Genomic DNA, 27,088 nt, shown 5'->3' with positions numbered 1-27,088 from the left:
AGGGCCATCTCCTGGCCCCACTGCCCACCTGCTGCCCCCCATCCCCGCTCCCATACTGTCCCCCTGCCCCCAGGGCCGCCCCCTGTCCCCACTGCCCCCCTGCTGCCCCCCATCCCCACTCCCACACCGTCCCCCTGCCCCCAGGGCCGCCCCCTGTCCCCACTGCCCCCCTGCTGCCCCCCATCCCCACTCCCACACCGTCCCCCTGCCCCCAGGGCCGCCCCCTGTCCCCACTGCCCCCCTGCTGCCCCCCATCCCCGCTCTCTCGCCGTCCCCCTGCCCCCGGGGCCGCCCCCTGTCCCCGCACCCCCCTGCCCCCGTCGCTGTCGCCGTCCCCCCGCCCCCGCCCTGCAATGGCGGCCCAGGCCCCTCTCCCTCCCCCCCCAATCCCGCGGGCTCGGCCGTGACGTCACCCCGCCCCACCCCACACAGTGAGGGCGGGGGAGGGACCGCGCAGGCGCACTGCGGGCAGCGAAGCCGCTCCGCCCTGCCCGGAGCCGGCCGGGGGCGGGGCCTCCCCGGGGGCGGGGCCGAGTCGGGGGCGGGGCCGGCTCCATCCGGGTCCCTCCCCGCCGGGCGGCCGGGCAGTGCGGGGTGGCGCGAGTGGCGGCGGGGACCGCGGCGGGTGAGTGCGCGGCCGGGGGGCGCGGGGGGCCCTGGGGCGGGCTCCCCCCTGGGCACCGCTGTGGGGCCGGGCCGCTTGTCCCCGTGCAGAGCCCTGTGGGGCAGGGACCCCTTGTGGGCATTGCTATGGGGCCGGGCCCCTCGTCCCCGTGCAGAGCCCTGTGGGGCAGGACCCCCTTGTGGGCATTGCTGTGGGGCCGGGCCCCTCGTCCCCGTGCAGAGCCCTGTGGGGCAGGACCCCCTATGGGCACTGCTATGGGGCCGGGTACCTCGTCCCCGTGCAGAGCCCTGTGGGGCAGGACCCCCTATGGGCACTGCTATGGGGCCGGGTACCTCGTCCCCGTGCAGAGCCCTGTGGGGCAGGACCCCCTATGGGCACTGCTATGGGGCCGGGCCCCTCGTCCCCGTGCAGAGCCCTGTGGGGCAGGACCCACTATGGGCACTGCAATGGGGCCGGGTACCTCGTCCCCGTGCAGAGCCCTGTGGGGCAGGACCCCCTATGGGCACTGCTATGGGGCTGGGTCCCTCGCCCGTGCAGTCCCCTATGGGGCTGGGCCCCCTTTCCCCATGCAGTCCTCTATGGGGTAGGGACCACACCCCCTCCGGGCACGTCTGTGGGGCTGAGCGCCTCTTCTTTGTGCAGCCCCCTATGGGGCAGGACCGCCATGTACACTGCTATGGGGCCAAGCCCCTTTCCCCATGCAGCCCCCTATGGGGCAGGACCGCCGTGTGTATTGCTGTGGGGCTGGGCCCCTTTCCCCATGCAGCCCCTTATGGGGCAGGACCGCCGTGTGCATTGCTGTGGGGCTGGGCCCCTTTCCCCATGCAGCCCCCTATGGGGCTGAATCGCCGTGTGCATTGCTGTGGGGCCGGGCCCCTTTCCCCATGCAGCCCCTTATGGGGCAGGACCGCTGTGTGCATTGCTGTGGGGCCGGGCCCCTTTCCCCATGCAGCCCCTTATGGGGCAGGACCGCCGTGTGCATTGCTGTGGGGCCGGGCCCCTTTCCCCATGCAGCCCCCTATGGGGCTGAATCGCCGTGTGCATTGCTGTGGGGCCGGGCCCCTTTCCCCATGCAGCCCCTTATGGGGCAGGACCGCTGTGTGCATTGCTGTGGGGCCGGGCCCCTTTCCCCATGCAGCCCCTTATGGGGCAGGACTGCCGTGTGCATTGCTGTGGGGCTGGGCCCCTTTCCCCATGCAGCCCCCTATGGGGCAGGTACATCCCCCCAGGCCACCTCCTCTCGCCTCTCTGGATCTGAGACAAAACACGACGGGTTTCTTAAGCTAAAAAAACCCCAGAAAGTAAAAAGCCGCTCTTCAGATTTAAGCTGCTCCGCGGCGCCGGCTGTTGTTGCCGCGCAGGCACGTATGGAGACGGTCCAGGCGTCCAAGAGTTTGCTGGTTTTGGCAGGGGATGTGCACGGATCCCACAGGACCGAAAACTGCAGGATAAAAATGCACCTCCTGGGTTAGTTTGGGTTGGGTTATTTTTTTTTTTTTTTTTTTCCATTTTTTTTTTTTTCGGACTTCCTCAGCCTGTCTTTGTTTTAGCCCCGGCGCGCGGAGCCGAGAGCCGTCTCGCGTGCCCCGCGCGAGCCCTCGGCGAGGGCGGGCGCCCGCTGCCCGCCGCGGTTCGCCTGCAGTCGCTGAGGGCTCCCCGTGCTCCCGAGTCCCTGCGCGCCGTCTGCGCCCAACGGAGCAGTGCCAGATCCTCCGTATGTGTCCGCGAACGCGTGCGTCTCCTGAGGTTTGTTTTCTTTTTTTTTTTTTCTTTTTTTTTTCCTCTCTTCCTCCTCCTACCTTTGGCAGGAGGTTTCGGTTACATACTGCTCTGGCACGCTCCCTTCCTTTGATCTCGAGTTTCCCCGTCGCGTCTAACGTGTTCGGCAACACGCAGCCCCGGCTCGGCGGCTCCCCTCGCGGGGCTGCTGGGCAGGGAGGTGCAAGCGCGTGTTTCTCATTGTCCCGATTTTTCCTTTTCTTTCCTTTTTTTTCTTTCCCCCCGCCGGCGGGGGGAGAATCGCCTGGGTCCTCGGTTCCTGCTGAAATCGCGTTTCGCCGGCTTTTCTTTGTCTCGGTTGCCGTCGCGCGGGCCTGTTTCCAGTAGGAAGGGCCCTAATTTGCAGTCTGCGAAAGGAGGTTTTAAGCAGGAGGCAGACGGACCACGTTGCTCTGTTATTGTTTGAGCAGATCGTTCCTTTGTTTCTAGCTCTTTGCAAGCGCACCATCCTTGGCTGGATTTTTCCATGCTGTTTCGCCACGCCTGCACCGAAACAGATAAAACCGACTGCTTAGATCTCGTTTTTATTAGTTGCTCTGGATTACACAGTTTGCAGAAAACATACCCCAGCTGCAGACCGTGTCCAAGAGAGAGAGCAGCTTCCTACACGACGGATGAATTAGTCACAGGCGTAATCGGAGCATCTCGCGCGCGGTAGGTGTTGGTTGTCCTCTTGTGCTCTGGTGCTCGGGTGAGGAGATGCTTGGCGACGGAGGAGGCAGAGGTGGAGGAGAACTATTAAAGCACGGGGCGTCCGCGGGCGGGGAGGGTACCGTGCTCTCCGTTCGGGTTCGCAGAAGCCCTTCGGTACGTGCTTGCTCACAGGCCGAGAAGTTCAACCAAAGTTAGCGTGACCCGCTCGCGAGCTTTCAACGAAACAGGCCAGAGCCTACTTTGTTGGCTGAGACTTTGGAGGGGAAAAGGCTGAAGGTGAATGAAACCCGGGCTCTGGCTCGGATTGCTGCCTTGGTGGATTTGCTTTACTTTTTAAGGGCCTCTGTGGTTTTGAAACGTGACCTTGCACCGCTGGCGCTTTGGAGGTCGGCCCTGCCGCCTGTTTGTTTTGCAGCTCCGATCTGCTCGCTTTAGTGGGAGAGAGACGGGGAGAAGTGTCGGTACCGGCTCCTGGGCGAGCAGAGGCACGGTGATAGGGAGCAGCGGCTCAGTCTTCGTCGACAGAACGGGTGACTTCGGCTCTCGACGTGACATCTGGCTTCTCTTTCGCCCTCCCCTAAGGTCCTTCTCTGGTACTTGTCCAGCACCAAGGGAGAAAAATGCGGTGACACACAAAACTGGAGGGAGAATAGCCTCAGCAAAAGCTTCACTTGGGTGAAAACTTGCCACTGCAGCTCTCTGAGCCTTGCCCAGAGGGCTGGGAGATGGGGAAAATACCTGTCATGCAAACGCTGTACGCCTCATGTGAAATTAGCCCCATCTTGCCAGTCCTGCAGAGTCGCTCTTCAGCGTCCGAGCTGTGCGGCAAATTTTCATATCCGTTTTTTTTTTTTTTTTGACTTTAATATGTACTGTTTAAAACCATGTCACCAGTGCAGAACTAGCTCCTGAAGCCAGGTAGCTGGTGCGTGAACGCTGGCTGTGCCCGGGTGCGTTGTTATGTCAAGGACGTTGCTGAATTGAAATGAAATAATTACTTGCCGCTTGGTGCGAGAGATGCAGCGCCTCGAAATCCTGCTGACGGGGCAGCCAGGGGTTGCACCAGAGCTCGGTCGGTCCCACTGAGTTCAAAAAATTGTCTCGATGCCTGAAATGAGGCTTTCTCGTGACTGTTTATGTTTGACTTGCTAAAAAGCAAAATACAGGTTTTAGTAGTTCTTACTTTCCTATTGCTGTTTGTTTGACTTCCCACAAACGTTCAGTTTAATAGTCAGCACGTAGCCTGAATTCGCATTAATGCTTTTTGCTATGATAGGTGTAAATAGAACTACTTTAAGCATGTTAAACAAAATATCTTGATTCGCTCAGGGCAATTTGCTCTGTTGCTTTAGTCATGAGGGCTAGATACTCCAGCTGATGCTTCTAGAGTGCTGTGCCATCTGTGGCAAAAATTAAATACAAATTTGGCCCAGAGCCCGGAAAAATAATAAGCCCTTGCCTTGGATAACTCAGGGTGGAATAACGTAGCCCCCAACAGAAGAAATGCTCGAGGGTAATATGGAAGAGACCCAAATGTACTAATTGATGGATTAAAAAAAAAAAAACTAATCATTACAGCATGTGCCAAAAGCGACGAGGAGGGATGGTTTGATCTGGTTAGCGAGTCATGGGGCTGACACCCACGGGTGACAGTTCTGGGCCCGACAGCGCTCAGCGAGCATCAAGGCTGTCTCGGTCGCACTGGGGAGCTGTCAAAGACACCGCAAACTTCTGAACTCAAAGCAACAAAAACGCAAGCTCTTCCGGCTGCTTTTGGAAGGAGAAAGAAAACTCGTCAAAGGATGTATAGGAGGACCTAATGGGAGGTGGTGGTGATTGCGCTACTCGCTGTCGCAGAGCAAGCAGGCTCCTGTGTCCTCTCGCTGGAGGTGAGGATGGTGAAGAGCACCCCTACTTGTGGGTGTTGCTACACCCAGACACAGCAAAAAAATACCCTCTCCAACCTCCGTAGGCTCCATCTCGCAGCTGCCTCGGGTGGCATTGTCTCATTTTGTTCACTGTTTAGCCAAGTAAAAGTTTATGCCAACGCTTTTCTGCTGGCTGGGACCCTCCTTCTGGTGTCCGACCGAAACCTACGTTTGATCGCTTTCGACCCACGTATTTGGTTGCTAGAGTTGTGCAGTCTGAAGGCTGTTTTAGATTTGGGAAGCTCTCACGTGTACAACCCAGGCTGCGGTCTGCTCTGACGGAGGTACCTGCAGCGAGCCAGCAATGAAAGACGCATAGATAAAAATATTCCGGATATTAAGTGACATCTGCCTGACTTCCCAATAAGTGAGAGCACATGTGCCAGGCGGGAAGTGAGCAGATAACCGCTGCGCGCTGCCACCTTTTTTGGCAGGACGGTGCTCCTGCCCGTGCCGTGGGGTGGTGGCATGAAGGAGATCGGAGGAGGGCTGTGTTTTGAGGTGTCTCTGGGCTTCAAGATACTTAGCTAAAGCAGGCTCGGAGGATTTGGTGAAGTGGGACTGGCATTTCAGGCTGATTCTCCCAGATGCCTAGACGACGTACTAGACAACACAGCGAGACGCAGCTGTTGCCCGGGGACTTTTGTGCTTGTGAACCACGTTGCTGCATGCATGTTTTCTCTTTACAACCGGGGTGTCACCCCCTTGCTGGCTGTATCCGTCGGAGAAGACATACTGCGAGCGATTAGCTCACAGTCGTAAAACACCGTCTGGATGAGGAGAAGATGGAGCAAAACGTGGCCGGGTGCACTCGTCTCCTCCTGCCCCGATGCGTAGCAGCCCCTCTGCGGAGGGGAACCCCAACGCGGTTCTGCAAGTCGCGGTCGCGTGGGGATTGCTCGTTTGCTGCTGGAATGGGGAGCCGCTGTTTGAAGCGATGTGTAAACGGGGGACAGGGTTTGGGCACTGTTTCACCGCTCCGCGGCACGTATAAAACCGTAGATGTGAAACCTCGGAGGGAGGGCTGTCCTAGGGTTTGAAGTTTCCGCTAGTATTGAAGTGTGTCAGTCTCTGTTATGGTTGGCGTGTAGCTGAACTCCGCGGCGTCTCTAGAAAGAGCTGGGTTTCTGTTTGTTTTTATTTCCTACGATCATTCATAATAAAACTGGGCTTTGTTGACATAAGATAGCTTATACCTCGTATAGACTCTTTTCCCCCCTCTGCCTTTATAGCAACGTTGCCATGAAGGCTACGGTTGACTGAGACTTTGTATTGGGAGCGGCAGTCCTGCGCACGTCGCAGCCCTGATTCATTATTTACAGGGCTTTAAAACGACGTTAGACAGGATGCGTGCGGTACAGCAGCGTTCGGAGGTCTGGTGCAATGTGGGCTTTATCTGCAAATGAGCTCCACCATCATCTGGCACAGGTTGGTGCCCCTTGGCTGTTTCAGTCCTCCTGAGAGTGAGAAATTTGGTGCTGGAGATGACTTGTTCAGAAAAGCATGCGTTTGTCATTTGAGGAAGGGAAATAAAACCACTGCGTGCATCGAAGTTGCTGGCTGGTTTTCTCGTGGTATCAGCTGTTGAGCTCACAAATGCACCAGCTGATCTGATAGTAATCAGCAGAACTAATTTGCTTCTAACCTGAGAAAGATGAAGCCTTGTCATCTTCTCTGGGCAGCGACCAGTGGGCTGGGAAGGCCCCTGGTTCCCCTCATTCCCTCTGCTCCTAGGATGTGCCCAAGATCTCGCCTGGGGTCGGAGCTGCGTTGTTCAGCCACTTGCAGAATTGTATTCCCCTCCACAACGTGTTGACAAGAGAATGACATGGATGGTCAAACATGTCGTTTTCTGCACATGTGGAACATCTCATGCCCACAAACACATCAAGTGCCAACTGCATGGACTCGCTTGTTCTTAAGCTCTTATTAATTAATTGATTTTTTTTTTGTAAATGTGCTGCCAGAGATACGTCGACGGGTAGAAGTAACAGCCACCCCGGGCAACTCAAAAGTGTGCTCCACACCACCGTGACGGTAACGAGGAAGGCGTTGGAAGAGAACGACATCAGATAGCGAAGTGGAAGCAAGGCAATGAAATTTGAGAGGCCCAAAGTTGATTTATTGAAGCAGGCAAGCCAGGGGGACATTTCAGAGGGTGTGAAGTACGTCAGGCACTGGGGAAAGAAGATGGTCTCAGGGACTGTGGTTTGCACGGCCATGTTACAGGGCAGCGAGAGGAAGACTGCATGAGTTAAAGCTGGAGACAAGGAGGCCTGGAGGTGAATATTGCTTCTCCAGATGAGCAAAAAGATCAGAATTTAAACAAGATGCAGAGGAAGGAGGGATGTGCTTAGCCTTGGCAGCCTGAGGAAGGTGTGAAGGCAGCGCAAGTACAGGGAGAAGCGATGGGCAGGCAAGAGGTTGTCAGAAAAAGCGTCCGTGGTGAGAGTGGAACAGGTGTGACACCTCCAAGGTAGGGTTGAGTGACAGCAGGACAGGAGACACGGGTGGAGGAGAAGACCCGATTAGAGAGGCAGGACCACCCGATGGTCAGGGACCAGCTTCCGCAGAGCAGAACAAGGTTCAGCGCTTCGCTGTGCCCCGAACCTCACGCTGGGTTTGGAGCGAAGGGGCCTCCCTGCCGAGCAGAGCGAAAAGCGGCGAGGCCGATCTGTGCCGCGGATCTCGGGCGCAAGCATGGGAAGCGGGAGCCGGGTACGCGAGCCCGGGGACTAAATTAGCTGCAAGCAGCTGTGTTGACGTAGCCAAAGACCGTGAGGTCTCGGATTGCAAAGACGACGGGAGCCATCTGGGCTAAAACTGGATCGGCCTTTGGAAAAACCAGGAGAGATCCTGCTAAGGGGGAGGGGAGCGAAAAGCAGGAAGGACGAAAGCGCGGGCCGGGCGCCGCGGTGAGGACTGCACCGCGGGGAGTCTACTACCTCTTGCAAAATTTTCTCCGCGGATGTTTGGTGGGAGCGAGAGGAAGCTGGCGCGGAGGGCGGGCTAGCTTTGGAGGTTTCGCCGTTGCCGTTTGGAGCTCGCTGATGTGGTTTAAAGGTCGCTGCTGGAGCACGGGGGGGCTCGTCTTGGGCCGCGGTCGGATGTATAAAATTCACGCCGCGAGCTTTGGAGGCCCTCGTCCGATGAGCGGGAGGAAGCGCGAGCGGAGAACTCCTCTGGCTGCTCTTTCTCTACTCCAGCTCAAGGGCTGCGAATGTGAAAAGTAAATAAGAATAACTCTTTGTGCTTTTTATTAACGCAGCGGATTAGCCTCGCAGGAATTACGCAGCTAAGACAGCGTTTAGCTTGCAAAGCGCCTTAGAGGAAACCCCGCCAGGTTCCCAGAAAGACCGCTAGCGAGAGAGAAACTGAAAGTACCGAGCCGGGAGAGCAGCAACGGTCTTATTTTAGCAATCTTCGAGCTTGTGGCCATTTCACTATCGCTGCCTGGAAATAGCAGCACGCTTCCTGGCTTGGAAGAGTATTTGAAACAAAACTGAACGGGACCCGCGGACGCTTGGCACCGTGGCCGTCCCGCTCCACGGAGATGCTCTGCCACTGGTGGTGGTGGTGGTGGTGGTGGTGGTGGGAGTGGGAGTGCCGAGCTCCGCTGCTGGAGGTTGCCTCAGAGCCGGACCGAATCCGTGCCCCTGTCTTATGCCGCCGGGGGAAATTCTCACTTTTTTTTTTTTTTTAAGGTAGTTTTCAGCCTGATCCGTTCCCGGCTCGGATTCGTGCGGTTTTGCCAGCAAGAGGAAAGGGGAGGGGAAGCCCCTTTCCCTTTCCCCAGCACAGGCTCAGATTGACTTGAAACCTCCCGCCAGGAAAGTCTGCGCAGCCCGTGGGAAAACCCCGTCGCGCTGCCCTCCGGAAAGTCATCCCGGCGGGATGCTCGCATCCCGGCTTCGTCCGGGACGCAAATTCGCCCCAGACACGTGGTCGGTCACACTGGACGCGGGTGCTGCTGCATCCCGGGCAGCCGGGGCTCGCAGCCCTCGTGGCGATTTGGAGGAAAATTCCTCCTTCCCCCCCTTTTTTTCTCTTTTTCCCCCCTTTTTTCTTTTTCCTCTCTTTACTCTTTTTCCCCCTTTTTTCTTCTTTTCTCCCCCCTTTTCCCCCTTTTTTTCTTCTTTTCTCCCCCCTTTTCCCCCTTTTTTCTTCTTTTCCTCTTTTCTCTTTTTCTTCCCGCTTTTTTCTCTTTTTCTTCCCGCTTTTTTCTCTTTTCTTTTTCCCCTTTTCCTGCCCGGGCCACGATGAAGGGCCAGGTGAGGCTTTCTCGACGGCAGCGTGCTGGGCGGCAGCAGGCTCCTACTCTCTGCTTTTGTTTACATCTGGTTTGAAACGTCTTAAACTTACTGGCGAGAGAGTAATGCTAATCCTTCTCAATGAGATCAGCGGATTAGTGTCTGAGATGCTTATTAGGGATTAGGGGAGGCATTTTTTTCTCTTTCTTTCTTTTATGCAGCATAACGTCATCGCCGGACATTGGTTTTACGCAGGAATCTATTTGCTGTTACTAATAGAGATGGGGGCTCTTTCATTTCAAGGGCCAAAATAATTCACAGAATTATCTGCAAACCAAAGAGGTTACAGCAATATCTTAACCCTCCCCCTTGTTCCCTATGGCTTTTCTGTGCAATACTATTTTTTTTGTTGGGGGGGTCCTTGGCACCCAGCTGTATTAGTCTTTCAGCGGATACGTTGGATTTGCACGCCTGGGTCACTTGCAGCTCCTGCTCGGGTAAATAAGGAGTTTTGCTCCGACAAAATTTTGCAGTGTCGCACCTTGAGGGATCTCGGCCGTTCCTGGAAGGAGCCTGGTTTGACGCTGCTCGAGCAGCGTTTGCAAGGTGGCTTTAGCGGAGGTCGACGCCGAGGGTTTGGGCTGCGCGCGGTCCACCTGCCGCGGAGGGATGCCGTTCCTCCTCCTCCTCCTCCTCCTCCTCCTCATTCGGCTGGGAAGCGAAGGCTGCTCCCGCGCCGGGCTGTCGGGAGCAGCAGGAGAAGGACAAAACTCCACTTGGATTAGTGACGTGGTCACCAACCCGCTCCTCGTCGTCTTGCAAGGAAAAACACGGCTCAACGCGAAGGCTTTGGTCCAAACGCCGCCGCTCGGCACCCTCTTGCCATACTGCCCCGCTCCCGCTTTCCCTGCAGATTTGGAAAACGGGCAAAGGCAACGCGGACTCGCTCGAAGCACCTCTCGCTTGTAGTAAAAGCTTTACGCAAGTACTCCCAGGCGCCACGGGCTCTCGTTGACCTTTAAGGAGATACTTGACGCAGGCCGCCGGCGGCTCGCTCCGCGGCGTTGCTGCTGCCAGCGGTTCAGCGCCCGGGAATTTACAAAGATCCGACAGCAAACGATGTGCAAACCTCCAAACTCGCGCCTGGGCCTTTAGCTTCGCTGCCCCGGAGCCTCGAAGCAGTCGCGGGGTATTTATCAGGCTTTACTCAGTCCACTGCAAAAAAAAGAAAGCCAAATTTTAGATAATTTTAGATAAGTGCTGACTGGCTCACCTGACCTGATTCCCGCGGTATCAGTAGTGTTTCCTTGTGTTTTTTTCTTTTTATTTACCAGTAACCGAGCTGATTCACATCTTCCCATGAGCCTAAAAACTCACATTTTTGGTGGAGAGAGCAGAAGGGGAACGTTGGCCGTCGGCTCCTCGCGCAAGTGGGGAAGACGGCGATGATTTAGCACATTGCGTGTCCTCTGTCTTTGAGATCTGTATATCTCCCTATGTTCTTGGGTTTATTTGTTTATTTTTTTTCCATCCGACACCCAGCTCGGTCATGCAAACGCAGGAGCTGGAGGGCACCTTTTTCTGCTCCCTGCTACGTCTCAGGGGGGTTTTGCCAACGGGCAGAGCAGAGCGTGGCCGAGCCGGGCTCAAAAGAGCTGCAAAACGTCCCTGGCCTCTGGTAGCTGCCCGGAGTAAACAGTAAATATATATAGAGAGAGATCTCCGGAAAACTGGTACTTTTGTGCAGACCAGAGGAAGGGCACGCCAACTGCTTAGCTCATTTTTATGTCGGTGTTAGGAAAAATAGCAAGTGGCCGTGATGCGGCTGCGGTGTAAATTCCCGTCAGGCTGGGGTTCGGGGTTGGGTTTTCCTGCGGGCTTTTGAATACCGTCAGCACCTGCGCGTACAAACCGTGCCGGAAGAGCACGTGTGTTCTGCAACGCCTCTTCCTAAAGCAAGCAGGATTTTTGACAGCCGGCCGCCGGCTTGAAGCCTCCTGCTTCGCGCTCGCCGTTCTCTTTACGCAGTACCGCGTCGCACGCTGAGCGAGTGACGGGCTCTGCCTAGGGCATCCTCGAGGGCCGAAATTCGGGCGTCATAAAGACGAATTCTTCCCTTCCCGGCCTCGTGCCGCTTTTCCCCTGAGAGGCTTTGCAGCCATCTGGATCCCCACCTCAAAAAAAAAAAAAAAAAATCCCTAAACTAGTAGCAGCCTCGGTTAGCTGAAACTGAGTGTTGGTCTTTCCCGCGCCGCGGCCCCAGCGCTGCCTTTGCGGTTCCCGTACGGCGTGCCCGCCCCTAGAAGTATTTTGCACAGATTATCGGTGCCTCTGCATTGTGCTGATTTTATTTATTGGTTTATTTATTGCGTTACAGGAGCTTAGAAAAAAAGGATTTGGGGAGTCAAGTCCATCCGGCTGCCAGCAAGAAGGATGGGAGAAGGCTGGTTGCTTCTCTGCTTTGCAGCAAGGTTTTTTCTCTTGGTTTGGTTTAGCATGATTGTCGTGGCCGCAGCCAAGCGGAGAGACTCCCCGGCTCATCCGTGCGTTTACCGTCGCTTCCTGGGGTTGGGCCCCGTGACGGCGCGCGGAGTTTCCCCGTGCAGGGAGCCGGGCAGGAGGCCGGAGCTCTTCGTAACCGAGCTGAGCGACGGGCACCGCGAATCCCCTGCGGTTTTACCAGAACTTGGCTTTTCTTTGCAGTTTCCGTCAAAACTGCGCCGGCCGCGACGTCCCGGCAGGTCGTCTTCCCCGTTTCTCCCTTTGGCTTTCCGATGCGATCGGGACCGAGCGGGGTGCACCGGGGAACGCTCTCCCCTGAGCTTCGTTTCCTCCCTAGTCGAAGCTGGATTGAAAAGTGCAGTCGATTTGATTTTATTCTATTTTTTCCCTTTTTTTTTTCCTTCCTCCTCCCCAGTTGCTTCTCGCTCCATTAAACCTCGCGTTTTTATATTTGGCTTTTACATCGCTCTGCCGCCCGGCCTGCAGGCTCGCGTCAGGCCCTCGGTGGTCGCGAGGGTTAAAACTGCTGCGCGCTGCCGGGGAGCGAAGCCAGGGAATTTGGTCCCCGGCCCAGCTGGAAAAGCGTCTGATTAACCCTCGGGGAGCAGGGGGAAAACCGCTGTCGGTCCTTGGCGTTCCCTTCTGCCGCCTGGGAAAACCTCGTCGTCGGCCCTTTGCTTTCATCTAAGCCCGTCGGGTTTGCAAAGTATTTTCTCTTTTTTTTTTTTATGTGCACTTGAAAGCTTTTTCCTCCTAGGGGTTTCCCTGCTTTAGGGCTTTTTCTTCCCACTCTCTATCTCTCTCTCTTTTTTTTTTTTTTTTTTTTTTTTTTGCTCATTTTAGCTTTCTTCGGCAAGCCCTGCTCTTCCGCGCGGAGCGCTGCTGGCAGCCGGGACCGCCCGCGGGAACGCGCCGTCCCGGCTGATCCGGCCGCGAGCCAAGACGGCGGCTCCAAACCGCCCTGGGGGCAGCTGCCTGCCCGGATCCCCGGATCCCCCCCGCCGCCACCGTCGCCGCCGCCGGCCTCGTTTTTCCGACGTGGGCTGAGCTGCCCTCCCCGTAACGACCCTCACGCGCCGGGCACGCTCTCGTCCTTCCTCCCCGAGAGGGGACGACGCTACCGCGCTCTTCCTCCACCTCCGGGTCGCTCGTCCCGCCGACGCGACGCCGCGGGAGCCGGCGGACGGGCGCCGGGCGCAGCCAGCGACAACTCAACTCCCGCCTCGGCCGGGAGGAGAGCGGCGGGCAGGCTTTTGCTCTGCCTCCGAGGGGTTTTCGTCCTTCTTTACAGCGCCTCTTTTATTTCTTTTGGCTGCGTCCTCGTAAATGTGAAGCAGATTAAAACGCCGTTCCTCCCCTCCCTCTCCAGAAAGCCCCAAAGCTTGGCTCCTTGAAAATCATCAGACTTCTGTGAAGTCTTCTCAAGTTAACGGTTTCCTGGCTCTCCTGCGGGCTGCGTTCAAGCTAACCTTTTTTTCCTCCTCTCCCCATCTGTTTTTTGCTGTAACGTTTCTCAGCTGTTAAAGAAGAAGGGAGGGAGGAAGGACCAAACTCGTCAGGGTAGCCCTGATGCGGAGAAGGTTGTTGTGGTTGGATGAATCTGCTGCTATGGAGGCTCCTAAGGAGCAGCTTAGGACACTGAAGGATTGCACCCGGGACTGAACCGCTGCGGCGTGGCCAGCAGGTAGGTCACAGCCCCATCAGCAGATGACCGTTGAGGAAAATATTGAATGGATGGTACTGTTAGAAGAAAAGAATAAGAAGATGTGGATGGAAGAAGTTCAGCTTCTAGGGACCGTGGATTTTTTTTATCTTGGGCTTTTGGCCAGCTGTGATCGTATTAGGTTTATCGCTGCGGTTGTGGTCGCAGAGGCTGGTAAAACAGCTGCATGATTCCAGTTGGATGCAGTAAGGAGGTTCTGACTAGATGATATCATCTGCCTGAAGTCCTACATGGTGTTCCCTCGTCCGCCTCCCAGGACCAGAGCATCTCTGCTTTCCTTCTCAGTCCACCGTGGGCTCAGCTGGTCAGAGAACGGGAGATAAACCCCAGGCTCAACTCAGTAAAAGAAGAGCTTCCCAGTTTATAGAAGTTAAAAAGGAGAGCGCTCAACTTGGTCCCGTGCTGGTTGGATGGGTCTGTTGTTGTTTCTCCAAAAAAGCTTGGTTCGTTGCGTTGAGTCTTCAGGCACAACCTCAACGCAAAGACTCTTTGCATAGGCGATGCGAGGTTTCGCTCTGCAACTTTTGCAGTCACGTAGCCCAAAATGCTGGGGTGGTGCTCACCACCTGGTGGAGAGGGCAGCCAGGAGCTGCGCCCGGGGCCTGTCCGCCACGTCGCCCCGCTCTTGGGCGCTGCGGGAAGTTTGGCTCGTGGAGGGGCTGGCAGAGAGGGAGCCGAGGACAGTGCGGTGCCGGAGACGGAGCGTCATGCCTCGTTGTCTATCTACACGGTGGCTCAGGTCAGGTCCACGTTTCACGTATCCCTGGACTTGCCTTCCCCGCTGTTAACAGGTAGACCGGGGTCTTCAGGCGCTCGTGTTTCTCCAGGGCTTAACCAACCTTTTTACTTTCTGTCCTGCTGATGGGTTGCTTTAAAGCTGAATTCCTGTAGATAATTTATGATCTTCAGAACCACAAAAATACGCTTTACCTAATGCAGTCGCTGACCACAGTGGGTTTCAAAGTGGCAGCCAGAGAGCGAAGAATTGCTCCTGATGTGCTTGGTCTTTTATTTGTTGTAGTTTTTCACCCTCTCCCCTGCTTTGCAAAAATGACCTGAAGCGTTTCTAGATGGCAGCCTGGAGTCAGCAGTGTTTGGTTATCTCTTTGGAGAGCCTTAGGAAGCTGGGGAGGATCGAAAAGGCAGAACCTACCAGTTGGGCTCTTGAGAGCTGCACGGGGACGGGGATAAACGTGAAGTCTCCGCGTCGCCGGATCTGCGTCCCGCGGCCGAAAGCAGCGCAGCCTTGCTGGCGAGCTCGGGGGGCTGTGGCCCCTCTTCCCTCCTCTTCCTTCGCCTTGCGGCGTGGTGGGACGCCCGAGGCTTCGGACGCGGAGCCGCCGGGCCCTTCGCCGGCGGTATCGTCCCGAGGAGGGAAAATCCGAGTCGGTCGTCCGAACCGTGTGTACTTCGGCAAAGCCAAAGCCGGGCGATTATCGGAAAGGGGAAGGGGAAGAAGGCGGAAAGGCGCCGCTTAACTAGCGACAGGCGCGTGGCCACGGGCGGCCCTGGGGGTCCGGAGCTCCGGTCCCCCCCGAGCCGTGGTGGAGCCGCGAGCGGGACCGCGGTGGGAAGGCAGCCTCCGCCGCCGTGGCGCGAGCGGGAGCCGAGGGAGACTCCCAGCAGCCTCTTAAATCCCTTTGTCCGAGCAAATTCCTGGGGGCACGGTTCCGGAGCGGAGATTTTTAAGAAAAAAAATAAACAAAAATAAATAAAACCCAGCCCTGCGACGCTAAGCTACGCATTAACCGTGCCGCAGTCGGGACGAAAGGTTTGAGGGCCGGTCGGTTGGGCTTTCTCGATCGAAACGCCTCGGTCGAGTTCAGCGGCCCGTCGCGGGAGAGCGCGAGCTGCCGCGAGGCTCCGGCGTTAAAATCACCCGTGCCCCGCGGGGCGCGCGCGGGCTTCCAGCCTCCGCGCCGTTACGGCGTTTCCGCTTCGGCTCGGAGACTTTCTTAACATGTGTTTCGGTCTCTGGAGACTTTAATCGAGTTCAGGCTTTACCAGAAATTGCCTCGAAACTCGCAGCGGGCGGAGAGGAGGCTCAGCCGCGCTGCCTTCGGCGAGGGGACGGAGGCGCCCGCGGGAGAAAGCTCGGCGCGCATCGAGCGGCCGAGCTGGGAGGTGAGTTTTCTCCCCCGCGCGGTTTTCTCCTGGCCCTGGGAGCTTGCCGTGGACGTTGCGTGCAGGGTTTCCGCTGCGGACAACGGACGCTGCACTCTGCCTCTTCTCCGCAGCGAGACAGGAGGGAAAACCGGGCTCTGCACCTATTCCTAAAGCTTCCCAGGGTAAAACGCGGCTTGTTTTCGAGGCTGCTGCTGGCCAGGGTTCGCAGTGCTCTGTGCCGTGCAGGCGGAGCAGCGTGGGCAGAAATTGGTGGTACGGGTGAGGTCTGGGGGGAGCCACCGCCTTTTGGGGACGCTCTGAATTCACGTCCCGCCCGACAGCCGGTTGACTCTGCGGTTCAGATTTGGGGTTTATCGTTATTTATGATCTTCCAGTGTGCTCGTGTGCATGTTTTCACCCAGTCTTCTCTTCCTGCACGGAAATTTGGAGCTGTGCAATTAAGATCCCTTTGGAAGCTTCCCGCTTCTTTGGGGATTTTGCTGTCCCTCAGTAATTTTACACGTGAAGCGAGGTTAAGACTTCAGGCGTTTTCTCTATCCGTTTCGCAATTTAATTGCAAACTGCATCCAGCTCTTCCCCGCAGGCGCTAACTCTAATGAAAGCAAAAAAGATATATTTTAACTTCCTTTTTCAAGCTGAGAGCGGGTGAACTTTACGCCTGGCCAGAGGTGTTTGTGATCATTCAAGGATGAACGGGTCAGTAGTCGAGGCATACCGAAATCGAAAGCTGGCTTATGAAGTGGTAACAAATACGTACTTTGCAGTTGAGGATTTCGAGCAGTAACGTGGTGTTACGGCAGGCTGGCTTAGGAGGTTTATGCAGCAACGCAAAGACATCCGTCCGCTCTTCCTACCCGAGACCTGAGCGCAACGAATCCGCTCGAAAGACTTTGTTACGGTTATTGTAAAATATCGGTGTCCCGTGTGATGAATCATAACAGTAAAATCATGGGAGAGATCATATGTTGAAGTCGTTATTCCAAGCAGCTGCTCATATGATTTAATTTGGCCTGTCTTTGGCAGGGGAACGTTAATTTTGGTCACGCGCTTAAGGCTTGGTGCGGCGACAGCCGGAGTCGCTGCTTCTTCCTCTTCGTCGCTGCATCCTGCCGCGCTCGGAGATAACGTGGGGGTTTCTCTGGCCCGTTCAGAGGCTGGGGGGGAGCCGTGTGGGTTTGCAGAGAGAGGTAAAGCAGAAACCTGCAAAAACGCCCTGAAAACATTCGGCCCAGGTCTCCAGTGACACTCAAACGAGGCTTTTCTACAGCATCCGTCGTTTTTTGGGGTTGCTGTGCCGTCTCCTTTGGAAAAGGCGTTGCGCTCTCCTCTGCCCCGTGCACGGGTCCGGTGCTGGCACAGAAAGCCGTGCCTCGAACCGAGCGGAGCCGCTCTTCCTGCCGCGCCGAGGCGGGCTTGCTGCCGTCCGGAGAGAACTTGGTTATCTGCACGCTTGAAGGTTGTGCGGGGGGAATCTCTACTGAATGAGGAAACGCTCTCGAAAACCGCAGGAGGAGAAGGGAAGGAAAAAAACCTTCCTTTTATTACGAGGCCTTCTGGCTGCTTTGAACATTTTGCTCTAATTAATCAGGGTTTGAGGTACAGAGGGGCCTTGGCCGTAGCCTGGGCTACGTGGATGTGAATCTGCGCCGTCTACCTGATGAGACGTTAAAATTAAAGGACCGCGTGCGGATGAGAGAGGACTGCGCCGATCGCCCTTGCGAAGGAGCCTCACGCGCTCGTGTTCTCTCCCTCTCTTTGCAGCCTACCCATGAGCTCAGATTTGCAGCATTACAGTTTCAGGATGCCTAACATCGGGTTCCAGAACCTGCCGCTCAACATATATATCGTGGTTTTCGGCACGGCCATCTTCGTCTTCATCCTCAGTTTACTCTTCTGTTGCTACTTGATCAGGTAAGTGAACTGCGCTGGCTGTTTTCAGGAGGTATCTCAGTTCAGACTGGGACCGGTCCTGCGTGGTGCTCAGCATCTCCTGCTCTTCCTCAGCATCTCCTGCTCCCAGTAACCCAATATTGGGTTGTCCTGGCTGCTGCCTGGAGAAGGACACGTGTCCCGTGCTTCCCCGCGGGTGCAAAAGGAGTGTTGGCAGTAGTCACCTGGGTCGGGTTAAATGAGTATGTTGTCAATTTGGCTGCCACAGAGTAATAGATGAGCATCATCTCGTCTTTCCGCAAAGAGGTTTATGCACTTGTATCTTGACAATTTGGTGGGTCCCGGGAAGTATTTCCGCTGTATTTCGAAGTCGAGTAGTTTGCTCAGCCACTTAGCATCAGGCACACCACCCATCCCTAACACAGTAAATAGGTCCAGAGCTTGCACAGTAAGTACCCACCATACCTCAGAGTTAACAATTCCAGCAGGCAATTATGTTATTCCCTTTAAAAACAGGTTATATATTTATGTGTATGCTTAAACATGCATGGAAACATGGGTGCTTACATGGTCTTTCCAAAAAGCCTTGAAAGAGACTCTTTTTTTAATAGTCCCTGCTTTCTGCTTAACGTTTCAACACATTTTCCTCTTTAATGAGTAACTCGTGTGCTTAAGAAATGTTTAATGCCTGCTCCATTTGTTTCTGTACACAAATTGCTCATTCAACAGCACAGTTTGGAGATTAATGATGCAGAGTTGATTTGTTAATCTGAAAGGTGGAGGAGCCGGGATTAAAGGTTACTCCCGTTCGGGGGAGGAGGGTACTTTAATTATTTTATGGGCCAGAGGGGAGGCGGTTTGACTACTAAGCGAGACCAAAGCGTGTCGTCGTGCGAGTGCCGTCCGCTGGCAGCACTGCGCTCGCGCTGCTCCCGTACCGCCCCGAGCCCTGCCGAATCGCCTTTCCCTCCCTCCCTTTTTATCCTCATCTTGCTTTTCGGATGGCCCCGGCTCCGTGCAAGCTCTACGTCCATCGGTTCCCCTTCCTCCGCCCCCCCGAGACGCCCGCGTGGCCTCTCCTTGCTCCGTTCCTCTTTGCTGTGGACGAGGGAAACGCGATTTTGCTGCTGCTGTCGAGGACTCGAGACCTGCTGGGTGTATTCAGCTCTTGAACTGCTGACCGCAGCAAAGCCCTGTAAAACTTGCAGGTGAGCCCAAACCCAGGCCGCGAGGTGACCTGGGCTGCCTGATACCGAGATCTTCACGCTTGTCTGCTGGCTGCCCAAGGGAAACCCGTAGGAACGTGGAGCGCAGGCGGAAACGGCTCAAGGGGTCATCGCCGGCCAGGCGATTTGGATCGCAGTACGTGATGTTATCGGGCTCCGTGCTGGGATATTGCATCTGCTTCCAGTGTGCGCATTTTAACTTAGGAGTCGATGAGAAGGGACAGAAAAGAAATAAAATAAAAGGCAAGTGGTGTTCAAAAGGCCGAGGGACACACTTCCCCCAGGTTGGGCTGCATCTATGCGGCTTGCTTGCAAAATGTAAAAGCGCTTGCTTTTTTAGAGCGAGTATTTTCCTGGGCACTGGGTATAACTGGGTGTGTTCTGCCTTAAAGAAGAAACAACAAGTAGTAATGTCTGGAAGATGACGCCAGAAAATCTTTAAATTTAGAAGTTGGAGGCACGTTGTAAGAGAGGGGGTGAGTAATCGCTGAAACAAGCCAGCCAGGGAAGTGGCCAGTTGTCTCTTGATGTGCATAAATCAGGACAGTGTGCCTTCCTGGAAGAGGTGTCCTGGCTCCCCTTCCCAGGAGTAACAAAGTGCTATTTAACAACCTGCGATAGAGGGGAGCTTGGATTAGCTCGTCTAATGATCCCTTCATAGCCCTAAACTCTGTTGAGACTCTATGGATTTCTCTTAAAACCACCAAGAACTGCTCGGTTACGTGCAAAATGGTGCCAAGTAGGAATCCTCCTGTGAAGCAGACCCTGTTTTGGAAGGTTTCTCCGTGCCACGCTTTCTAGCTGTGCAGATTTGCCCCGGGAGCGTCCACCTCCTTTGAGTTTGCTGCATAACGGTGCTGCCCAATCTCAGCTGGAGCGGGGTATAAAAGCTGCAGCTCCCGCCCGTGCTCGGAGAGCCTCGCCGGTGGTCAGCAGGCTGAGGACCACGCGGCCGTAAACGCAGAGGAGCGTCCCGAATGATTGCTCCGGGAAGGGTTTGCCTCGTCGCTTCCTTGCAGCGCCGCTCCGCTCCAGCGCCTGGCCGAGCTGGTTTGCAGCAAGCGAAAACCCGGGAGGATTCAACAGACTTGGAGCAAAGCGAGATGAGTTAAATCCCCCTGTCCTACCCAGCTGCAAAAGCCTCCTGGAGCAGCCCATCCTTTCCTGACCCCTTCTGCAATTAGATGCGTGGCTTTAATACAGACTTTCACCTGGAGGCTGGCTGAAAGAGAAGTGTTAATTTAATAATTAGGCAGACACAGCCTAGTTTAGATGGTGTTGTCGTAGAGACCAGGTCAAACCAGGGCGGAGGGGAGCAGCGAGCGAGGCTGAGCTTGCAGGGACTGTGTCCCGTTGGGGGCTCCGGGATTCCTCTTGCACGCCGCCGGATTATTTGCACGTGGCTGGAGCTCCTGGCTTTTTCCAGGCCTGGCGCAGGGCTTTGCTCAGGTGCAAGGGCAATCCAGCGCGGTGTCCAGCTCTCCCTCTTCTCTCCTCATTAGCACATCTGCAAATACTTGGCAAATGACGAGCGGAGCTCGTGACACCATCCTGCAGGCCCTGTTGCTCATCGCCTGCTCTTTACCAGAGCACCCTCCTGTGCACCCCGAAACGTGTGAGACGGGCCGGCGGGGGTATTCATTGTGCGGGAGTATTTACCCCTCATCGCAGGGCTGACAGCATTTAATAGAGGATTTGCCTTGGGAAAACATCAAGTTGGGCATGTTTGGCAACCGCGTCGATACCCAAGAGTGTGCTCTCATCTCCGAAGGCTCCGAGGGAGGGAGAAGAATTGAACTTCGCAGTGAGGTTGGCTCCAAATGGCTGTGAATTTTAGCCAAAAGAAAGCAGGAGAAGATAACTGTCTGTGCGCAGTCCAGTGAAAACTAAAGCTCTTCTCATTTTAAACACCACTCTGATGTTGTGCGGGCATCTGCTACCTCTGTTTAAAAAAAGAAAGCCAAAAGGAGGTGGCGGGGAGAAAAGAAAGGAAATGAAATTTTGCAGGCAGCCGTTCATGTCTGATCTCTGCTGCAGCTTTCAGGGGAATTAATGAAAGTAATAACCTTATATTGCCTTCGGTCCCGTAAAACCTCGTCTGAGAGGTATCCTGGAACTCGTGATGCTCTGCTTGCTACGCACCCGAAGCACGCGAGCACCGCGGCGTCCCCCCTGCTCCCTTGTCGGCTGGTGCTGGAGACCAAAAACGCCTTAGATGTGGTTCTACGGGCAGAGCTGCGTTTACGTCTGAAATTCAAGCAGCGCAGACGCTCACGAAGCCGGAGCGATCCCAACCTCCTCACGGACGGGGCTAAGGCAGGGGTGAGCGAGGGATGGAGCAAGGGGCCGGAGCGGGCAGAGATAACGGCGTCTGTAAGCACAGCCCTGGGGCAAAACGCCGAGACTTCGGCGCGGGTTTGCCTTCCCTGCACAGATTTTTGCGCTCCAAGCTGTTAACGTTTTGCAGGTTTACCCTCAAGATCTGTTTCACTTATTTCCTCTGGGATTTTGTTCCCTTCGCTTGGTACGGACGTTTCGGTAGCAGCCAGGATTCGGGGTCGCGTTACGACAGCTGCGCTAGGTCACACCGAGGATCCGTCTGGCCCCAGTGTCCTACCTCTGCTGGCGGCCAAAACCCTCCGCCTAGGGAAGAGCCTAAGACCAAAACGAGCGCGTGGGATGCTTCCCCCTCGGACTTGCTTAGTCTCCAAGCAGCTTGAGCACTTCTGGGCCGGGCGTGCTCCTTCTGCTCTTGGGAAGCTCCGCGAGGTTTCGTGCTCGGTCTCCCCGTACGGATGTCTCCCTGCGCGGAGTTTCTAGCATCCGAGCTCCTCCTGCGCCGCGGCGTTGCCCGCGCGAGCTGCCCGCCGTCGGTCTACCTCCGTCCCCTTCGGTGGCCTGGAGACCTTCGGCTCCACGCCTGCAAATAGCTTGTCGCAAGCAGAGCACAGGGCAGCAGCTGAGTTTTTTGGCACCCAGGGGGCTGTGCCACCTTCTGTCCGACAGCTTTGGCTCGTCCCGGGCCACAGCCGTCCTCCTGAGTCAGTCTGGGCAAGAGGCAGAGGCTTTTTTCCATGCTGGAGAGATTTTTTTTTTCCCTCATATGGGGTCTGCAGCAGAGAAACTTGCTTTGCCGCATCTGGGTTTCATAAGTGGTTTCCCAGCCTCGGGGATCTCTGCAGATTTGGCCAGTTTTATCCTGTTTTCTCTATTGTTTGTGCATCTTCGGCTTGCGTTTCTGCTCGGGATCGTTTGCAGGGAGCTGACTTCCCAGACACGTTCCTGCCACGGAGGATCTTCAGGGAGGGGAGAATTTCTGCCCTCTAATTCTGGCTCTCTGGAGCTGACTTGCTGCAACTCGGCTTTCTCAAAGCTCTGTCTGCTGCGTTAAGCTTCGTTTTTACCCTTTCTTCTAACTTTTAATGCACTCTCACCCTTTATTTGCAGGGTGTTTTCAAGCAAAATAGTCAAGGCTGTATTCTTACATCTTGTTTTTTCAACCTGCCAGTCTGGTTTCTGCTGTATCACCCTGCTGTAGCCTTTAGGGACCAAAAAGCCCCCAAGAGCTCAAGTGTGAAACAGCTGAGACTGCCCCCAGAATATTTTCAGAGAAGTGAAATTACAGGCAAGGGGGTTCCCTGTCTAAAACAACGCTCGAGGCGGCAGGCTGGCCAGGGAAAAATATTTCTGCAACTGTCCAAGCCCTGCAGATGCATGCTGACACCTTGGAAAAAGTCCTCGGCCAACTCTAGCCTCGATGACTCCCCTGAGTTGCTGTAGCTCTTCGCTAAAGGCCGTGTGCTACAATTAGAAGCGACGTGGGATTTTGCTTTTTATTTATTTTCTTTACGTATTTGTTTTAGACGCGCAGTCGGCCGCTTTGGGCAGCCGATGCCAGCGGCGCGCTCTGCACCGCTGAGCGAGCAGCGGAGAAACGGGCTGCTAAAGCCCAAGGTGCTTCATTAACGAAAGGTTTAAATTAAAACCCGCGACGGTAACGCGGCCTCGCCGGCTGCTGGCGCGGCGCGGTTTTGTCTGGAAAATCGTGGTTTCGCGCTGCCGGCGTGTCGAATCTGGCCCCGACTGCTTACGCAGAGCAGGGAACGTCCCCCAGCTCCGGCTGATGCGCCGGGCTCGTTACTCCGTGCTTGAACACGGCACGTGAACGTCTGGTCTTCTGGTGAGTAAATTCCCCGAGATACAGTTTCATTTTCCCGCAGTTTTGGGCAACTCGTCAGCTCGCTGGTTATTAAATTGCCCGCTGCTCTGCGACGTGAAACAGAAGGTGGAAGATGCCTCGTTGCTTCTCTTCCGAAGCTTCCTGACGCGGGGTTTCCTACGGAGACCTTTGCTTTCGCAGCCAGGTGAACGACTTGTCCTTGAAAGCTGCTTTGTGAGACTTGTGGAAGTCTCACGACCGCTCAGTTAACGCTGTGGTTGAAGATAACGCGGCGTGTGAGCATCAGAAGACGCCAAAGGGTTGATGTCCGTAGGAGACCTCGGAACGGGGAGGTTTCCTTCCCCTCCTCTCCGCTGGAGCGGGAGCTTTCTCCCCGGCTTCCCCGGGCTCTGAAAACTCAGTTGTTTAGAAAAAGGGGCTGCGTCCAGTCTAGGAGGAGCGGCAGAAGAAGCCGCTGGAAAGCCTGGCTATTCCTGCTAGCTGCTGACCTGCTCCACAGCTTACGTCGGTCTTAACGGTGCAGGTAACGCGCGTGCAGAAAATTCCGTAGGTCAAAAAAGGAAACCTGCAGGAGGTTCTGGTGCCCCTGGACAGAGATGCTGTATTTCTAGTTGCATGCCAAGCCCCAGCCCCGACTCCCTGGCACGCGCTTAAAGGTGCCGTTTCGTGTGGTTGCTCTATTTTTGAAATGAAAAAAAAAAAAACAAGAAAACACGATTAAGTCTAGAAAGGAGGGAACTGACCCGTTTCGTTTGGGGTATTATGGCAATCGTAACGTTTTGGCCTGTCTTCACGTTTCTCCCTATCTCGATTCCAGGCTCAGACATCAAGCCCACAAGGAGCTCTATGCCTACAAACAGGTGAGGTGCTAAACCGTAAGTTGCCTTTTCCTCCCCTCCTGCTTGGCGCCAAACGCGCGCAAAGGCCGCGGGTTTGTTGAAGCAGCCGCTTTCTTCGGTTCCCGTTTTCCTTCCCGGGGAGGCGCTGGGTCTTCACGAAAGCGCTACGAACGCTCTGGCAAAGCCACGTCCCCGCTGCTTTAATCCCTTTCTGCCGGCCGGGCGCCCAGGGAGCATCTCCTCCGTCAATTCGAGCCGTATGATTGAGAAGGAAAAAAAAATAAAATATTCGGAAATAAGGAGCAATTTCTTCTCCTGAGGGCATTCAAGCACTGGATCAGAAGCCTGGAGAGATGGAGGCGTCTCCACCCTTGGAGCAGCTCTGACCACCGCTGGACACGGAGCAACCGGAGCTGAGCTGGCCCTGCTTTGCCTGCAGGGCTGGAGGCCTCCAAACCTCCCAAAACCGCAATTATTTTCCGCTTGCAAACAGCAATAACATCTCTCCCGCAGCCAAAAAAAAAAAAAAGGGCCGCTCTGCAGAGCCTCAGCCCGCTTCCCGGACCCGTAGCTGGCTGCTTTGGGTTACGCGAAGCCCTGGGGCGCCGAGGACGGCGTTAGGACTCGCGAAGAGCCCGATGTCTCAACTCGGGGACGTTTCCCTCAACCTTGGCAAACGGAGCGCTTTGCTGCACCCCCCCCGCGCGCGTGCGCCGGAGCCGCCGCTGACACGAGCACCGCCGGCGCAGCGGCGGCAGGTTCCTCCTTAAACGTCCCCCCTTTTTTCTCCGGGCTTTGCGTCGTTTCCTGCCTCCAGCCGCCACCGTCCCAGCGGGCGTGCAGAAGTCGGAGGGGTTGGGGCGGAAACACGACGCTCTGCGGCCGTTTCGGGGTTACGGGGCTGGCGCTAACGGCCTACAGGAGCAGTCAATTTTTAATACGGTTTTGGAATTCAGGTTTACCTTTAAACCGCTGGTTCGGCTAGAGCTGCTCCCTGGCAAAACTCCCCCCCCCCTTCTGCTACGTGTACATTAACCTGCGCTCGCTCGACGCCGGCGGAGCCAGCGGTCCCGCCGGCCGCCCCCGTCCTGACCGCCTCGCCTCTCTCTCTGCCTCGCAGGTCATCCTGAAGGAAAAAGTGAAAGAGCTCAACCTGCACGAGGTGAGCGTTCGCTTGCGTTTCCGGGGCAGGTTTGCTCGCGCTCCTCTTCCTCGCGCCGGGGAGGAAGGCGGCGAGCAGCGAACTTGGCGCCCGCCCAACCGTTTTCTCGCCGTTTCCGGAGCAAATCGCGCTGGGGAAACGGGCTGCAGCCAGGAAAAAAAAAAAAAACAAACAAACACGCTCTCCACCAGCCGCTGACTCCCTTCTTCTCTGTCCCCGGCCCCCGTTTCAGATCTGCGCCGTTTGCTTGGAGGAGTTCAAGCCCAAAGACGAGCTGGGGATCTGTCCGTGCAAACACGCCTTCCACAGAAAGTAAGCGCGGAGCCGCCGCTTTGCCGGGCTCGCCGGGGCTTTCGTTTCGCCGCCGGGGCGGGCACGCACTCACGCTGCTTTTTTTTAAAAAAATTCTTTTAACTTTTTCCCCCGCTTTTTCGTCCCGCTCAGGTGCCTCATCAAGTGGCTGGAGGTGCGCAAAGTGTGCCCGCTCTGCAACATGCCCGTGCTGCAGCTGGCGCAGCTGCACAGCAAGCAGGACCCGGGGCCGCCGCAGGGCCCGCTGCCCGGCGCCGAGAACCTCGTATAGCCGGCGCCGCGGCCCGCGCCGGCGCGGAGCCCCGCGCTCCCGGACTCGCAGACAACCAAAGCACTACGGCACCGGCCCGCGGCGGTTCGGCGCTCGGGGCGAGCTCAGAGCACTTTAGGACGGGCCCCTCCGGCCCGCGGCGCATCTCGGCAGCTCCAGCGCCCGTGAGATACACGTGTATATATATATATATACATATTTTTTTTTCTCTCCTTTTCCTCCCCTCCAGAAATACGGAATTAAGCGAGGCTTTCCTCGAGCGGTGGCCACAGGGTGGGGGGAGCCCCGGGACCGGGAGGCCCCCCCGGAGCCCGCGGCCCCCTCGTCCCGCCGGGAAGCCGCCTGCTCGCTGCTGCTCAGCCCTTCCGCCGTGGCAGCGGCGGCCCCGGGAGCCGCTTCGGGGAGCGGAGGAGCCCGCGGGCTCGCCGGAGCCTCGCGGCTGCCGCAGGCTCGGCCTCGCCTCCGAAAGGGCTCTGCGAGGACCAGCGCGCTCGCCTCAACAAGAAAACAAAACCCGGCTCTTCCCCGCGCGTGCATCCGCACCGGGGCTCGCAGCCGGCCGCAGAGCCCGGCTCTTGGGGCGCTCCCCGTTTGTAGTGCCAAAAAAAACCCCCCTCCAAAATAATAATAATAATAAACCCCCCCCCCCCCCAAGCCCAGCTCCGTGAAGAAGCCAAAAGCCGGGTCCCACCGCCGCTCCCCAGCATCGCCCGACCCTTTCCCGTTAGCAACGCGCTCTCCCGACTCCCGGCGCGCTGAAAAAAAAGGGTGATTCAGTGTCACAGCGCGCAGGCTTTTCCGAGCGGCAGAGGAGACTGTTCGTCCTCGGCGAGCGGGGGGCGAGCGGCCCGGAGGCCGGCGCGGCGGCTCGCGGGTGCCCCGGGGTGTTTCCTCTCCCCCCCCCCCTGTAAATACCGTGCGACTCCCGAGACTGTTTATGGAGCTTGGAGGAGCCTCATAGACGTGTTTGTACACTAAGAATTCTGCAGCAGAATATTTTTTAAGAAACGCTGTTTTTGGGGTTTTTTTTTTTTGTAAGCTATATTTTTGTATATTTAATTGCTATTTTAAAAATTCTAATGCGTCTTTTTTGCTAATCACACTCTTCTTAAGGAAAGACGACAAAAAAAAAGAAAGTTTGCATGTGAATCGACTTGAAATGTAAATAAAAAAAAAAGCAGGTTTTGGAAATGGCGGCGTGTCCCTCCCTCCATCGGCACCCTGGAAATCCCCGGCCTCGGCGGCGGGGGATCTTGTGCTGCTGGGTGCAGAGCTCAGCTGGGCTCAGCCAAACCCTCATCCCCGCCGCTCGGAGGGGCTCGGGGCCAGGCAGGGCCGTGCAGGAGCATCATCATCCTCCAGCATCCTCCTCCTCCTGCCCCGCAGCCCGGCCTCCCTTGGAAAGCAATTTCTTCTCCAAAATAGCATCCCCCCCCCCCACCAAAAAAAAAAAACAACAAAAACACGCAGCCCGGGGCATGCCTAGGGCTCACCTAGGGCGCAGGAGCCCGGCGGGGCCGAAGCCGATCTCGCGCAGCCTGAAGGCTCTGGAGGTCCGGAGCACCGAGCCGTCACCCGCTGCAGGGTTGCCGAAAAGCCCAGCGCCCCGGCTGCTCCTTT

The 27,088-nt window shown here is 56.3% G+C and overlaps 1 protein-coding gene across 5 annotated transcripts; it reads left to right on the top strand.

Annotated features, from left to right (window-relative positions):
• The first annotated feature begins 545 nt into the window (after positions 1–545).
• On the top strand, positions 546–26,659 carry RNF24 (ring finger protein 24). 5 transcript variants are annotated; one of them, XM_062575073.1, is made up of 6 exons: positions 546–625; positions 17,350–17,499; positions 23,702–23,744; positions 24,844–24,885; positions 25,118–25,197; positions 25,330–26,659. In XM_062575073.1, the coding sequence occupies exons 2-6, from the start codon at positions 17,357–17,359 to the stop codon at positions 25,466–25,468; spliced, it is 447 nt and encodes a 148-aa protein (XP_062431057.1). In that variant the 5' UTR covers positions 546–625; positions 17,350–17,356; the 3' UTR covers positions 25,469–26,659. The 5 variants fall into 5 exon arrangements, with proteins under 5 accessions (XP_062431057.1, XP_062431062.1, XP_062431060.1 ...); XM_062575078.1 differs by lacking the exon at positions 546–625 and adding an exon at positions 2,180–2,371; XM_062575076.1 differs by lacking the exon at positions 546–625 and adding an exon at positions 2,987–3,058.
• Positions 26,660–27,088: the final 429 nt, after the last annotated feature.

The sequence above is a fragment of the Rhea pennata genome, chromosome 4, assembly GCF_028389875.1.
Source record: "Rhea pennata isolate bPtePen1 chromosome 4, bPtePen1.pri, whole genome shotgun sequence".
Classification (NCBI taxonomy): domain Eukaryota; kingdom Metazoa; phylum Chordata; class Aves; order Rheiformes; family Rheidae; genus Rhea; species Rhea pennata.
The sequence above is the reverse complement of the archived record's forward strand: the minus strand, read 5'-3'. Positions and strand labels throughout refer to the sequence as shown.

What these genes read in the sequence shown, in the direction of transcription:
- RNF24 (XM_062575077.1), top strand. Translation starts at nt 8,037, where the DNA reads ATGTGGTTTAAAGGTCGCTGCTGGAGCACGGGGGGGCTCGTCTTGGGC. An exon ending in TTCTGTTGCTACTTGATCAG is followed by an intron (nt 17,500 to 23,701) that starts GTAAGTGAACTG and finishes TCTCGATTCCAG; the next exon opens with GCTCAGACATCAAGCCCACA. An exon ending in AAACACGCCTTCCACAGAAA is followed by an intron (nt 25,198 to 25,329) that starts GTAAGCGCGGAG and finishes CGTCCCGCTCAG; the next exon opens with GTGCCTCATCAAGTGGCTGG.